Source organism: Echiichthys vipera (genome assembly GCF_963691815.1).
Source record: "Echiichthys vipera genome assembly, chromosome: 4".
Lineage (NCBI taxonomy): Eukaryota > Metazoa > Chordata > Actinopteri > Perciformes > Trachinidae > Echiichthys > Echiichthys vipera.
The window spans coordinates 28,397,128-28,410,285 of NC_139829.1; the positions used below are offsets into that span (position 1 = coordinate 28,397,128).

The 13,158-nt window shown below is 42.4% G+C and overlaps 3 protein-coding genes across 3 annotated transcripts; 1 reads left to right on the plus strand and 2 right to left on the minus strand.

Moving 5' to 3' along the window:
- Positions 1–266: 266 nt before the first annotated feature.
- LOC310946535 (phospholipase A2-like) lies at positions 267–1,367 on the plus strand (the record flags this gene model as incomplete). The annotated part of the gene is made up of 4 exons (XM_083913021.1): positions 267–300; positions 485–641; positions 752–879; positions 1,243–1,367. The coding sequence occupies 4 exons, from the start codon at positions 267–269 to the stop codon at positions 1,365–1,367; spliced, it is 444 nt and encodes a 147-aa protein (XP_083769147.1).
- Positions 1,368–1,435: 68 nt separating this feature from the next.
- prkab1b (protein kinase, AMP-activated, beta 1 non-catalytic subunit, b) lies at positions 1,436–7,900 on the minus strand. Its single transcript, XM_083912001.1, has 8 exons — positions 7,603–7,900; positions 5,647–5,780; positions 4,258–4,427; positions 4,090–4,183; positions 3,824–3,938; positions 3,321–3,454; positions 3,158–3,226; positions 1,436–2,183 (listed from the first exon to the last, which is right to left on the minus strand). The coding sequence occupies exons 2-8, from the start codon at positions 5,761–5,763 to the stop codon at positions 2,106–2,108; spliced, it is 777 nt and encodes a 258-aa protein (XP_083768127.1). The 5' UTR covers positions 5,764–5,780; positions 7,603–7,900; the 3' UTR covers positions 1,436–2,105.
- A 4,136-nt stretch (positions 7,901–12,036) lies between these two features.
- Positions 12,037–13,140, minus strand: LOC310946362 (transmembrane protein 233-like; the record flags this gene model as incomplete). Its single annotated transcript, XM_083912804.1, has 3 exons — positions 12,037–12,066; positions 12,177–12,311; positions 12,982–13,140. The coding sequence occupies 3 exons, from the start codon at positions 13,138–13,140 to the stop codon at positions 12,037–12,039; spliced, it is 324 nt and encodes a 107-aa protein (XP_083768930.1).
- Positions 13,141–13,158: the final 18 nt, after the last annotated feature.

Genomic DNA, 13,158 nt, shown 5'->3' on the forward strand with positions numbered 1-13,158 from the left:
CACATTTGAGCTGTCAGTCTGCTTCTCCGTAATTATAAAAGACTGGTCTTCTGGACTGATTATACGTTGTATCCTGAAACGATCACACTTGGGGTTGAAGGTATTAAAACATGCTGAAGTAAACAGGATTCTCGGGTAGAGACTTTGGAACAGCAGCTCCTCAGTTAAAGCTCCCGCCCTCCTCTCCCTCTTATCGCTGGTTTTCTCTCTCCTCCTCTCATATAAGAACGAGCTGCACCAACATTCACGTTCCTCTGACTGTAGCCATGAATCTGACCGCTCCTCTGCTGCTTCTCACAGGTAAGACTGAAATAAAACCTATGTATCACTCCATAATATAACATTCACTGTAGATGGGTGCTGTGTTACACTATCTTTGTCGCTCTTTTTAAAGAATCTACCACAGTACTTCTGTATCAATGCTGTACCATTCTTTTAAGGATACTCCTTTCTCCTGTTTTGTCCGCCTCACGTCTTTTACCAGCTTGTATGGCCAGTGGTGCCCTGCTGCCCAGGGCCTTATGGCAGTTCGGGGGGATGATCCAGTGCGCTCAGCCTGGCGTTAACCCCCTAAAGTACAACGAGTATGGCTGCTGGTGCGGCTTCGGGGGGAAGGGAACCCCTCTGGATGAATTGGACCGGTAGGAAGCACTCCTTATTGCCCAATTTTGTTTTCCAGTCATTATTTTCAGAATAAAAGTTACTCGGGGGCAATCTCAAACATGCAACTTTTCCTCCTGTGTTCTTATAGGTGCTGCGAAGTTCACGACAAGTGCTATAAAGCCAGCAGATTGGCTCCCGGATGCACGGCCGTTGCTGACCTTCCCTACGTTCTTGTTTATGACTTCACCTGTTCAAATCAACAAGTGACCTGCTCAGGTAACACCGGGACCCCACACATTTGAATTCTGTGATGACACTGTTGTGGATTAGACTTGTTGTTTTTTTTAATCCAGATTTCTTTGGCTAGTTAAACGTACAGCGTAGACAGTATTCCAAGTGTAGCTTTAATGCAAACATAGATTAAACAAGGCTGCATCTGTGGCCCTGGGTTTAGGTACTGTATATAGAACAGCTGTATTTAAACAGAGCTATAGATACTGCACTGCAAACAAACGCTCTCCTAGCACTGCAGAGCACTTTCACTCCGGTTCACTTACTGATCACGTGTGAGTGAGATTCACGTTTTGTTATTATTGAGCAGCTGTCTGATCATTTCCTGCCTCGATTCTACCTCCGCAGCTTCCAACAATAAGTGCCAGGCTGCCGTGTGCGAGTGCGATCGGGTGGCGGCTCACTGCTTCGCTCAGGTCGCGTACAACCCTGAATACAAGAACGTGGATCCCAAAGTCCACTGTGTCAACTGAGTTATACCCCCCCCCCCCCAAAAAAAAACACACGAAGATGTTGGATTTCTAAAACGTTGCATTTCAATTTTTAATTTCTTTGTAATTTTACACAATCTGGGTGTAGGAGGAGTTTGATTTTGTACAAATGCACCAGTTGGAAATAAAATGGGCAAGTGAGATTCTCAGTGTGAGTGATTTTATTTGAATTACAACCTCTGTGTGTCCTTGAGTCTGTTTGCTCACGTACTGCATGGAGCACAGGTTGCAGCTGTGCCAATCGCACGTTACACTTACACTTCATTTCTCCACTCACATTTTCTTACATCTCCAGTTCATTTAAATAGGAAAAGCAACACTCAAGACGTGTACAGTTCTACTTCTACTCTACTTATGAATCATTCTCTCGATCAACTAAAAATCTACTGACACATCTGTGTTCAGTGAGGTGTAAATATCAAAAACATCCTCCTGTTGTTCTTATGTCTCCTGGGGTTTTTGGTTGACTTTTCATAAAAGAAGCGTTGTACAATGTAGTTATCCTTGAATCATGAATTGACAACGCTGCTCAGCGAGTTTCACTTTTAAAAAATTAAAATGTGAAATTACAGGATGAAGACAGATTTATAAAATGCTGTAAATGTATCTCAGGAAGATGTTTCTGTGCAGTTTAATAAAACAATCCCAGCAGCAGCTCTGTACAGTAACAGATGAATTATTGGCATTTCAAAATAAGAGGCTGGATCGAGGCTCTGTGGATTAAATTGGCTTGTAGAGAAGAGTGGTCACATACTTCTTTTTGTATCGGTGTGTTGCACTGAGGACCATCACCCCATCCTAAAAGACAACGACAAGCAGAGTATTTGAATACAAATGAGGTTTATGGCTGAAGTTTTCTTGTTCGTAGGTAATATTGAAACATTGTTAAAAGTGTTGTGATTGTTGGCAATGAAAACAGCATTAACATTGTGGCTAATGAAGTTTTATTTCAAAAATGAGGGAAGGACATTAAATATCAAGTTTTAGATTCAAGATAAAGACGTTACAGTTTACCATCACTGGGGATTTACACGCAGCGGCCACTTTATTAGGTACACCTGACCAACTGCTCGTTAACGCAAATTTCTAATCAGCCAATCACATGGCAGCAACGCAATGCATTTAGGCATGTAGACATGGTCAAGACGATCTGCTGCAGTTTAAACCAAGCATCAGAACAGGGAAGAAAGGTGATTTAAGTGACTTTGAACATGGTGTGGTTGTTGGTGCCAGACGGGCTGGTCTGAGTATTTAAGAAACTGCTGATCTACTGGGATTTTCACGCACAACCATCTCTAGGGTTTTTACAGAGAATGGTCCGAAAAAGAGAAAATATCCAGTGAGCGGCAGTTCTGTGGGCGCAAATGTTGATGCCAGAGGTCAGAGGAGAATGGCCGGGCTGGTTGAAGCTGATAGAAAGGCAACAGTAACTCAAATATCCACTGGTTCCAACAGAGGAATGCAGGAGAGCATCTGTGAACACACAACACCACCTACTTTCTAGCAGAGAGGGAACAGCAGCAGAAGACCACACTGACACTTTATTAAGCACCAGGTATGTCTAATAAAGTGGCCGGTGAGTGTCCAGCCCAAGTCATATTTGTTGTCCAACAGTTTATGCAGATCATAGTGTTTATGTCCCTTTATGGTGATCAGTGACACACATATTTGTCCCGACAGTTTGATCAAAATCCATTTGATGTTGTCCAAGATATTTTGTCTGACAGACAACAATAAAAAAAAAGGACATATGTGACAGGAGGACTAGTTACCTTGATGGAGAGGGCGTACAGGTGATTGAGCATCACATGGTTGGGCTCTGGAAGCAGCGTCGGGTCACACTGATGGGGGATCAGAGAGAGGAGGAATTTAACCAAACTGCGTGCTGTCGTAGCAGGTTTCTAGAGACGAGCGTGTATTCCAGCCTGTACTTACAGAGATTCCTGTGTCTTTGTTGAGCAGCACTTGCAGCAGGTGGGGAGGTAAGATAGGAGGATGCTTGATCTTGTCTTCTGACTTGATCACATATGCATCCTGGAGGTAAGGGCCGGGAGGGGAACTGGACAAGTCTGGGAATGAATGATCACACAACATACATCTGTTTTAATGCAGCCTTACGTCAAAAGAATAACGTATAAAGAATTCTTCAAGGTTCATGAATTAGCAAACGTCCCTGATGAATACAATCTACTACACTTAAGCAATTCATGGATTATTTGGATGTGCTTTGAGCGTCAAACTGAGGCTTCACCACCTACAGCGCCAATAATCTTTCTCCGGCTACAATGAATTCAGGTATATCCACACAGACAGTATGAGAATTATACAGCGTTGTCTGAACTTTATAGCATGTAAATATGTTTCTAGTAGAAACCCAAAATAAAAGTATGACCCTGAAAATGAGCATAATATGGGACCTTTAATACGGGCGCCAGTACCTGAGATGTCTGCAGATTCCTCAGAGTCAATCCTGAGGGCATCAAAGACTTCAAAGTCCGTCCTCTTCACCTGAATGACATTATTAACTGTGCCAGTTTTAGATGTCATCACGGCCTGGGAGAGAGCGTAAACAGAAACATGATACGAACGCTTCAGTGAGAGAAGGGCAGGAAAAATACAAGTCCATTGGCGATACATTATGTACTGTTATATATATATATTTTAAAAAAGGTGGATGCTCTCTAAAACCTAAGCTTTCACTCACCCCGGTAGGATCCAAGGACCACTGCCCGTCGACACAGAACTTGTACTGGTGCTCTCCCTCTGGCAGGTCCACGACAGCCACAAAGTTTTTCTGACTGGGTTTAAAAGACATTTCCATGAGTGCAAACAGATGCAGGACGCACAATCTCGGGAAGCATTCTCAAACTACCTTTTGTTGAGAGGGATCTTGGTGGCCCAGTTGTTAAAAGAGCCGGACACAAAGACTTCCTTGGCGGACCCCGACCACTTGAACATGGTTGGTCTGGCCTGCGTAGGACACTTGTTCTCACTCTCCAGGTCCTGCTGCCACGCCAGAAATTCCTGTATTTCCTGCGGAGCCTGAACAGCATGATATCAATGTATTGTTGCCATGTTAATGAGAGCACCTTCAGCTTTGGCCTCCGTTCCACAACACAACACTTCTGACTGAATGGCGGGCTGAGAGGGAGCTGGAGATGCCGTCGACTGGTTTGTGCGTTTGTATTCTTCTACACTATGTTTTACTGCAAACTCCTTGATTTTCCTTTTGTGCATCTTTCTCATAAAAACGTGCAGACGAAATACACAAGTTTTTACTTTCAGATTTGGTTTCTGTCTGGAGTTTTAGGTATGTTGGATAAATCCAAATCTGTCGGCTTAATATGTTCGCGATGAGACAGAGCAGATGAACAGATTTTATGATACGCAAAACGTAGAACTGTACGTACAGCATGCATTGCCTTGTTTACATCTGACGCATTTTGCACTTCGTGTACATATACACTAATTTTTCATATTTTTCTTAATATCCTCACAGTCGAAGGAATCTGTCTTTACCATCCTGTAAAATGGGAAATCTTATTCATAAACGTTTTCATTTTGTATAAAATTATTAAATAATTTTGTTTGGATGAGTGGCCTACGCTGCAACATTTCAATATCAATAATGAGTATTGTTGGTATTAACTATTTAAACAGTTTAACATAAAAGGAGTAGTAAGAATAATAACTTATTTAATACTACCACTTCTCCGTTTTCAAACTTTGTCACATATTGAAATCATTTTTAATCTTTAAATCTTTCATTACTTCATAATGTACAGTTTAGACTTTTTGCCTAGACACTTTTTTTTCTTTTTAGTACACCTTTATATTCTCTGATTATTGCTTCCTTCTTCCTCACTGTACTTTATGAAAATTCAAGTTTTTAAACATCTTTTTAAACTAAATCAGACTTGTATATTGCCTAAACTTCACACTCAAACTCAAACCCTGGATTGAAATAAGGAAACTTTACATTGTAAGGTACAATAACAGTTTTCAAATCTATTCCCCCCTCAGATTAGATTATAACCCCGTTCTCTGTTGAAGAATAGTCTTTGTAAATTACCAGCTAATACATTTTTTTTTTACTTTGAACATTATTTGTTTTTAATTCTACAATATCGATAAATTTGAATGTTTTTGACTTTAAAAGAATGGATTTGTGTGGTCTTCATATTCAGCTTTGTGAACTATTCCTAAGCCTTGAAAAGACTATTTGATGTCATTACGGCCGATTATAAACTGGCTGTTGTACCTTTGCATCTTCCCTCTGGAAAAGGTCTCCGTCCTCTGTGCTGTCCAGCAAGATGTTGGGACGTGCCTCTTTCCCTCCTTGACCCCCACTGGACCTGTCACTGCTGCTGTTCCCCATCCTGGGGGAATCAAACTCTGCACACACACACATCAGGGTCAAGTCAGTACATTAGTATGTCCTGTGGCATGCAGGACACAACTGCCTTTACCCAGGTGCCTTTCCACTAAGGTCGACTACCCTGAATGAGACGGGCTCGCCAAAAACGTTTTTTTTCAACTTGCGAACCTTCTCACAACCTTGTTGGTTTTCCACAGGCTAGAGATTCACGTCATTACGTCACTGTATACGTCTGAGGTTTCCTTCTTCAAGCACAACAACAACAACAACAACAGTGGTGGACTACAACACACTTGTGCTGCTCGTCTTGAATACAATGGATGATTTTGTTTGAGAAGAAAGGTAACTAACATGGTGTGACTCTTATTAACACTGAATGTAAGATGTTAATGTTAGCCTTGGTTGGAAGCTAACGTTAGCTAACCTTACTTAGCACAGACGACCTGCAACTGATCACGTTTCAGTTAAAACAAATGATCCACTGATTTATGTCTTTACAGGCAACGCCAGAATCAAATGAATGACTGCCGTTTCACCAGACATGTACATGTTTATGTTTGCTTTCAGAGTTGTTTATAGTTCTGAAAGAAACTGTGTTTATTATTGTGCATAACTGTGAATAAACATTTTTAATTTAAACCGTGTTCCTCCGTTGATTAAGCACACTAAAGAAGACATGTCTCTTTAGAAAAGTTTTGGTAATTTTGACAAAAAAGCAACATTAAAATACAGAAATTTTAAAATCACAACATTTCTTAAAGCATGAAAGACTTTGTGGTGCCGGTTCAAGACCAGCAAAGAGTTCCCCTTTTTCGACCAAGACATTTTGAGGGTCGGTTCAGAGCCGGTGCACAATCTGGGACCGGTTCTTTCACAGCCAAAGAACCAGCTCTTTATCAGGAGAACTGGTTCCAGACCGGCACCAACTCTTGCATGCTTTAAAAATTGCTGTGATTTCAGAATTTCTGTATTTTATTGTTGTTGTTTTTTTGTCAAAATTAACAGCTTTTCTAAAGAGACATGTCTTCTTTAGTATGCTTAATCAACAGAAAAACACGGTTTAAGTTACATTTTAAATGAAATGATTATCCAGTTATACACAATACTTATACACAGTTCCTTTAAGAAAATGAGAAAACTATTAACAACTCATATACATGTCTGTTGTAACAGTAGTTTTCATTGAACACAGATGCTGCTGCAGTCATTGGATTCTGATTTGATTCTAGCCCGCTAGCGCTAACATTAGCTTCCAAACATTAACATCTTACATTCAGTGTTAATGAGAATAATGAGAATAAAAACTTGTTAATTACCTTTCTACTCAAACAAAATCATCCATTGTATTCAAGACGAGCAGTAAAAGTGTGTTGTAGTCCACCATTGTTGCTGTTGTTGTTGTTGTTGTTGTTGTCGTTAGCATTTCTGGGGAAACCTCAGACTGATACAGTGACGTAATGACGTGAGTCTCTGAGAAGGTTCCCAAGTTGAACCAACAGTGAACCAGCACCAGCACTAAAACCAGTACTAGAACCAGCCCTAGCACTAGAACCAGCAACAGAACCAGCACTAGAACTAGAACTAGGTCTGGGTTTCTCGAAAAGGGGTCAAGTTGGTGCCGGTCTTGAACCAGTTATCCTGATAAAGACCCGGTTCTTTGACTGTTGAACCAGGAAGAACCGGTTCTATATTAGGCACCGGCTCTGAACCGGCCCTCAAAAATGTCTTGGTGGAAAGGGGGCAACAGTGGTTCCTGGATGACCACCAGGGGCCCTCCTCTCAAATGACCCTTGTTTCATTGTATCTAATGAAAGTAGCAGTGCGTCCATGTAAACTCACCTAAATCTTCCCTGGTGCGGTTTGATCGGGTGCAGTGTTGTCAAACGGAGCTCTCGGGTCTCATGTAGGAAATGTTTGTGGGTAAAAAAATAAAGTCTGGTGCTGTGATCGTTTTTGTTTCCGTCCTTGGAGAGCAGAAGTTTCCCTCCTGGACCATAAACACCCGCAACAGAGGAGCCGGAACCTGCTCCCTTTGGGCTCCTTCTTCTGTTTTACTCCTTCTTCTTATCTCCTCTCAGGTCAACTGTACTTTCTGTGTTTTCGCCATTCAGTGTGTGTGAGTGTGTGTGTGTGTGTGTGTGTGTGTGTGTTTGGTGTAAAAACACACCTCTTCCGCCTCCTGCTCGAGCTCGCGGAGAGTTAAAGTTTAACCCAATTTTCGCCAACGGTTGTTGTTGGGAACGTTAACGGTTGATTTAGATTTAAATTTAAATAAGTGGCTTTGTCAAAGAAGATGTCGGAGTGTTTGTTTTAAAATAAAGTTGTAAGATGTCAGTGTGTTGGGCGTTATTCAACAAATAGTCCTATTTAACCCCCCCATTATGAAAACAGGCAGATATGGAAAACGTGGTTGTGTTAAAGGAGATAAAACGACCATAACTGGTTTAATTTTAAGGGTTTTAAAGAGAAAATAAATGAAATAAAACACGCATGAACACAAAACGTTATAGCCGAAGGAAATCCTTGAAAACTACCCAGAAGTGAGTGGTGTGTTTCCCAAACTGTGGGTCGCGGCCCAGCCCCCAACACAGCGACTTCCGGGTTGGTCCAATACGGAAGTGCCCAAAACTGCAGTTCTCAGAGTGTCCACCAGGGGTAGTTTGCACAATAGAGCAGTTTCTCATTGACCCCCATGTTAAACAGGCTGATTTCACAGCATAATTAAACCTGTTTAAGGCCTGGTACAAAAAAAACCATTCTCGTCTGTGTGTTTAGGTCATATCTCCATGACAACACTGAGCGGGGTGATTATTTTTTTTGTACCAGGCTAGTTTTTATTTTGTTGGAGGTAAAAGTTTATGAATAATTAGGGGCGCTGCCTCTTGAGTGTAAGCTAGTGTGTAAGCTAGCCTCACTTCTCCTCGGAGGCTAGTTGTCACGATTAGCACGCTAACTCTGTCATCTCAACCTGAAATGTGGTCATTCGTGTGGCGGTGTTACTATAAGTGACAAGATGGTTTGCTCTTCGATCGACTGAACTAACAGATGGTTTAGGAACACACCGTGTAAACATTAGCTCTGTTATGCTAATTAGCTAATTAACTAGGCTACAATCTGTTTAGAAATGATTAAGATGTGTACTGTTCCAAGAGACCAGCGTGAGGCAGCACAGCTACCAAACTGCGTAAACTGAACTGGACTCGTCGTTTGTTGACGTCAGGGAAAATTTGTCCCGACTCCCGACTGAAAAAGTTGTGGAAGGTCTGAAGTTACTTTACAAATCCTTCGTCCATCGACAATTAAAGAAATGAATACCTGTTAAAGGTCCCACACAGAATCCTTTGTTTATGCTTTTTTATTGTGCCTTAATGAATAGTATGACATCTTTAGGCCTCTAAAAATGATTTTAAATGTATTTTTGTGTGGCTTACGGTAAGAGGCCTGTAAACTGTATCGTCAGTGTGTCCTTCATGGATTCCTGCTGCTCAGCAGGAGAGTGTCCTTGTGCCATTTCACACTGATTTCTGTGAGGTATTCTCACGGCTATCCCGTTTCATGTGATGCCAACTGTACACACGTTTAAAGCAGAGCATCAGCAGTATTTCAGTGCTAGGAAAGGTCACCCTGTTCCTCCACTCAGGGTTGGAGGGTAACGTCACAGCACCTGTTGTCATTGTTTATTATTAATATTATTATCATAATAATGGCACTACTGACTCTGGAAGAGATTTGCCGCTTCAAATTACACCTTTTTCCCACTAAAGATGATTTTTAAGTTGAAATAAAATCTAATTCCACAGCCTGAGAGCATCCAGTATATTCTGCATCGGCTTGTTTCAACCCTTCACTGGAGCTGCACACTGAGTGAAGTATTTAATTAAAATACTCATTATGGCTGCACCAATCCACCAATAGAAAATATTCTATTTTTGTATAATGTTACTAATATCCCCACATGACATATTTGGTATCTTTGGAAAAACCTGGGATCTAGAGTTTTAAATAAAGTAGCAATACTCGGTTGCACAGCACAACCTTAAAGAGACTAACCGACCCAAAGATCAGTGCGGGTATAAGAAATCAGTTACACTGTGAAGTAACCTTCCCTGGGAGCCGTGATGCTGATGCTGGAGGAGAACTCTTACGTTCTGTTTACGTTTGTCTGCCAACAATGTTACAGCTCTTAAAACTCTGAGAGAAACTTTAACTTTCTAAAGAGTCTGTTTATCTATCCATCTGTTTTTCTACCATGTCTGGGTCCGTGAAGGCAGAGGCTTATGTGACCGGGGAACATAAGGGACGACCTCCTCACTAAAAGGTGGTGATGTGCAGCTCAAAAGTCTGCTTCTTCCTTCATGAGACACATGGCGGCCACAGCACAACCTCAAAGATGCTTCTTGTTCATTCATTCATTCATCTTCAACCGCTTGTCCCTGTCGGGGGCGCGAGGGGCTGGAGCCGATTTCAGCTGACATCGGGCGTGAGGCGGGGTACACCCTGGAGAGGACGGCAGTCTATAGGAGGGCATATAGAGACAACCATTCACACCTACGGGCAATTTCAGAGTCATCAATTAACCTAACACGTGCATGTCTTTGGACTGTGGGAGGAAACCGGAGAACCCGGAGAAAACCCACGCAGACACGGCGAGAACGTGCAAACTCCACACAGAAGGGCCCGGTCGGGATGCGAACCTTGAACCTTCTCACTGTGAGGTGACAGTGGCGACAGTGCTTCTTGTCGTCATTTAATTTTTTGCCATATTCTCTGAATTACCTAAGCTACAAACACAAACCACTGCCTGTGGCTTCTTGTCCTCTCCTGATGCATTTCCTATTTTTTAATTATCTGGGTTTTATGCAGGCTGATGTGTGTGCAAATGAGATTACATTTTATGAAATCACTTTCATTTTCTCTTTAATTAGTGTGCTGGATCACTGCTCAAACTGAAGATTAAACGCTCTATTTTAAGCCCTGTAACAGCGTTAATAGTTGGTATCAGAGAACACGACCCCTCAGACTCATGAGATAACAACAGGTGTCACAGACGGGTGTGACGTGAGGCCAGATGGTGAAGCAGAGTGGGTATCATGAACCAAGCACACCATTAATGGGCAGTATTTCATTATATGGCACATATGGACCTGCTGCTATCAGTCGTTTTTGCACCATTCTGCCACCATCTGCACTTTATTATTATTATTACTACTATTATTATTATTGTATTGTTTTGTTGTTACTATAGCAGTGAGTTCATTTATGATGTGCCACTTTACTAACTGTGTCTTTGTCTTTGTCTTGTCTAGTTTACGCATGGGATAGTGAGAAACTAAATTGCGATTCCTTGTATTTAGCACTGTCGCCTCACAGCGAGAGGGTTCCTGGTTCGATCCCGGCTGGGGCCCTTCTGTGTGGAGTTTGCATGTTCTCCCCGTGTCTGCGTGGGTTTTCTCCGGGTTCTCCGGTTTCCTCCCACAGTCCAAAGACATGCACGTGTTAGGTTCATTGATGACTCTAAATTGCCCGTAGGTGTAAATGGTTGTCTGTCTCTGTTCGTCTCTATGTGCCCTGTGATAGACTGGCGTCCTGTCCAGGGTGTACCCGGCCTCACACCCGATGTCAGCTTGGATCGGCTCCTGCCACCTGCGACCCCAACAGGGACAAGCGGTTGAAGATGAATGAATGAATGTCTTGTTCATGTGAAGAATTGACAATAAAGCTGACTTTGACTTTGACTCTTACTTTGATATTGATGTATCGCACTATTCATTGCTCCTTTTGGATGTTATTATATTGCATTGATGCCCTGAGAAATATGGACTGTGCCATTGTTGAACATGGACTTTTTGCTTCTCTCAAATGCATTTCTGAACTAGTTTTCTTTCCAATGAAACTCCTTTTCAATTATTTGTTCACTAGATGTTCGTTTTGTGTTGTTACACTTTTGCATAGTAAAACAGAGAAATATTTCAACATGCCAATATTTGATCAAAATTCATCGGTCGTCAGTAGTTACAGTAAACAATAAGATATAATGGAAATCGATGTAAAACGTCCACTATGAGCCTCTAGTTACAGAAAAGCCTCATGTTTTATCAGTGGGAGTAGTGCTAGGGTCCTGATCGTTCCTTTCACCAATTTCAAAAACTGTACAAAGTTTTATTGCGTTGTCATTTTCACAATAACTGAAAGGAAGACGTGTTTGGCAGTACAGTGAGGCTGTTGCGAAACCTCTGGAGCTGTTGATGAAGCCAAGCAGAGCCGATCCCTCCATCACCTCTTCTCCACTTCCACCTCCTCTGCCTTCTCCAGGGGTCACACCACACGCTGTGGTTGGAGGGAAAAGATACTGTTAATCTCTGTATCCCTCTATTATTATTCCTTTCTTGACCCTATAGCTGCTGCATTTATACCGTGGTTAAGTGCACAATGGTGTAAACAGTTGCGATCACAAGGCCAACGAGAAAAGAAACAATCCCCAGGTGGAGAGCCTTCCGACCCAGCCGCTCGGAGCCGTCGTAGTCCTCCTCGTCGTAGCTCTTTTGGGCCTGCAGGGTGAGTGAAAGGGGAATTCAAGGGACGGGCATGTACTGCGAAGAAGAAACACCTTCCATGTCAATAAGCCAATAAGCCCCACGCCTCGCTCTGCATCCAGATCTCTCCCCCTGCACCTGCCTTTCTTGTTATCTGTAATTCATATTTGTGTGGACGCCAATGTCCTTAGCAATGAAAGACAGTGCCTCATCTTCTTACTCACAGCTACGATGAGGCAACAGCTGCTGTTGGCACGCCCCCCCAGACAGCTCAAAGCCTTAAGACAGACCCAAATGCGTCGCCCCTATCTAAAGCTTCAACTTTGTGGCAAATAAGGAATATTTACCAGATATTTCCCTCTCATTGAGACACAGATGGGGTACATTCGTTGCGTAGAACATTACAGAAAGCCGTTTTGAACATGGTTTGGCCCTTTGATGGTCTGCAAACTGGAACTTTATTTGATCTGAGCACACGTCAGAAGAAGTATTTGTTAATTAAGTGGCAACTTTTTGTGTCTCGTCATTTTCAGAGCAACTAGAAGTCATTTGTAGCAGCACATCACATGTTTGCTGCTTGGTCAAACGGAAAAATCATAACTGAACCATCACTTAAAGAACTTTATGCTGTAACTATTCATAAATAGGAGCCGAGCGTATCCATGTTCAGTGTTGTATGACTCACCAGCACAGAGAAAACCAGCGCCACGATATTGATGGGCCACGCAGGGCAGAAGCAGGTGAACATGGTGAGACAGAGGTAGTTCCTCAGAGGGGGGGTCTCCTGAGCCTCCCCGTATTTCAGGCGGTCAGCGCTCCCGTGCAGCGAGCACTTGGTGTTCATGACCGGCTGCCGTCCCCC

What these genes read in the sequence shown, in the direction of transcription:
- prkab1b (XM_083912001.1), bottom strand. Translation starts at nt 5,763, where the DNA reads ATGGGGAACAGCAGCAGTGACAGGTCCAGTGGGGGTCAAGGAGGGAAA. An exon ending in GGAATCTGCAGACATCTCAG is followed by an intron (nt 3,455 to 3,823) that starts GTACTGGCGCCC and finishes ATTCATTCCCAG; the next exon opens with ACTTGTCCAGTTCCCCTCCC. An exon ending in ACAAAGACACAGGAATCTCT is followed by an intron (nt 3,227 to 3,320) that starts GTAAGTACAGGC and finishes ATCCCCCATCAG; the next exon opens with TGTGACCCGACGCTGCTTCC.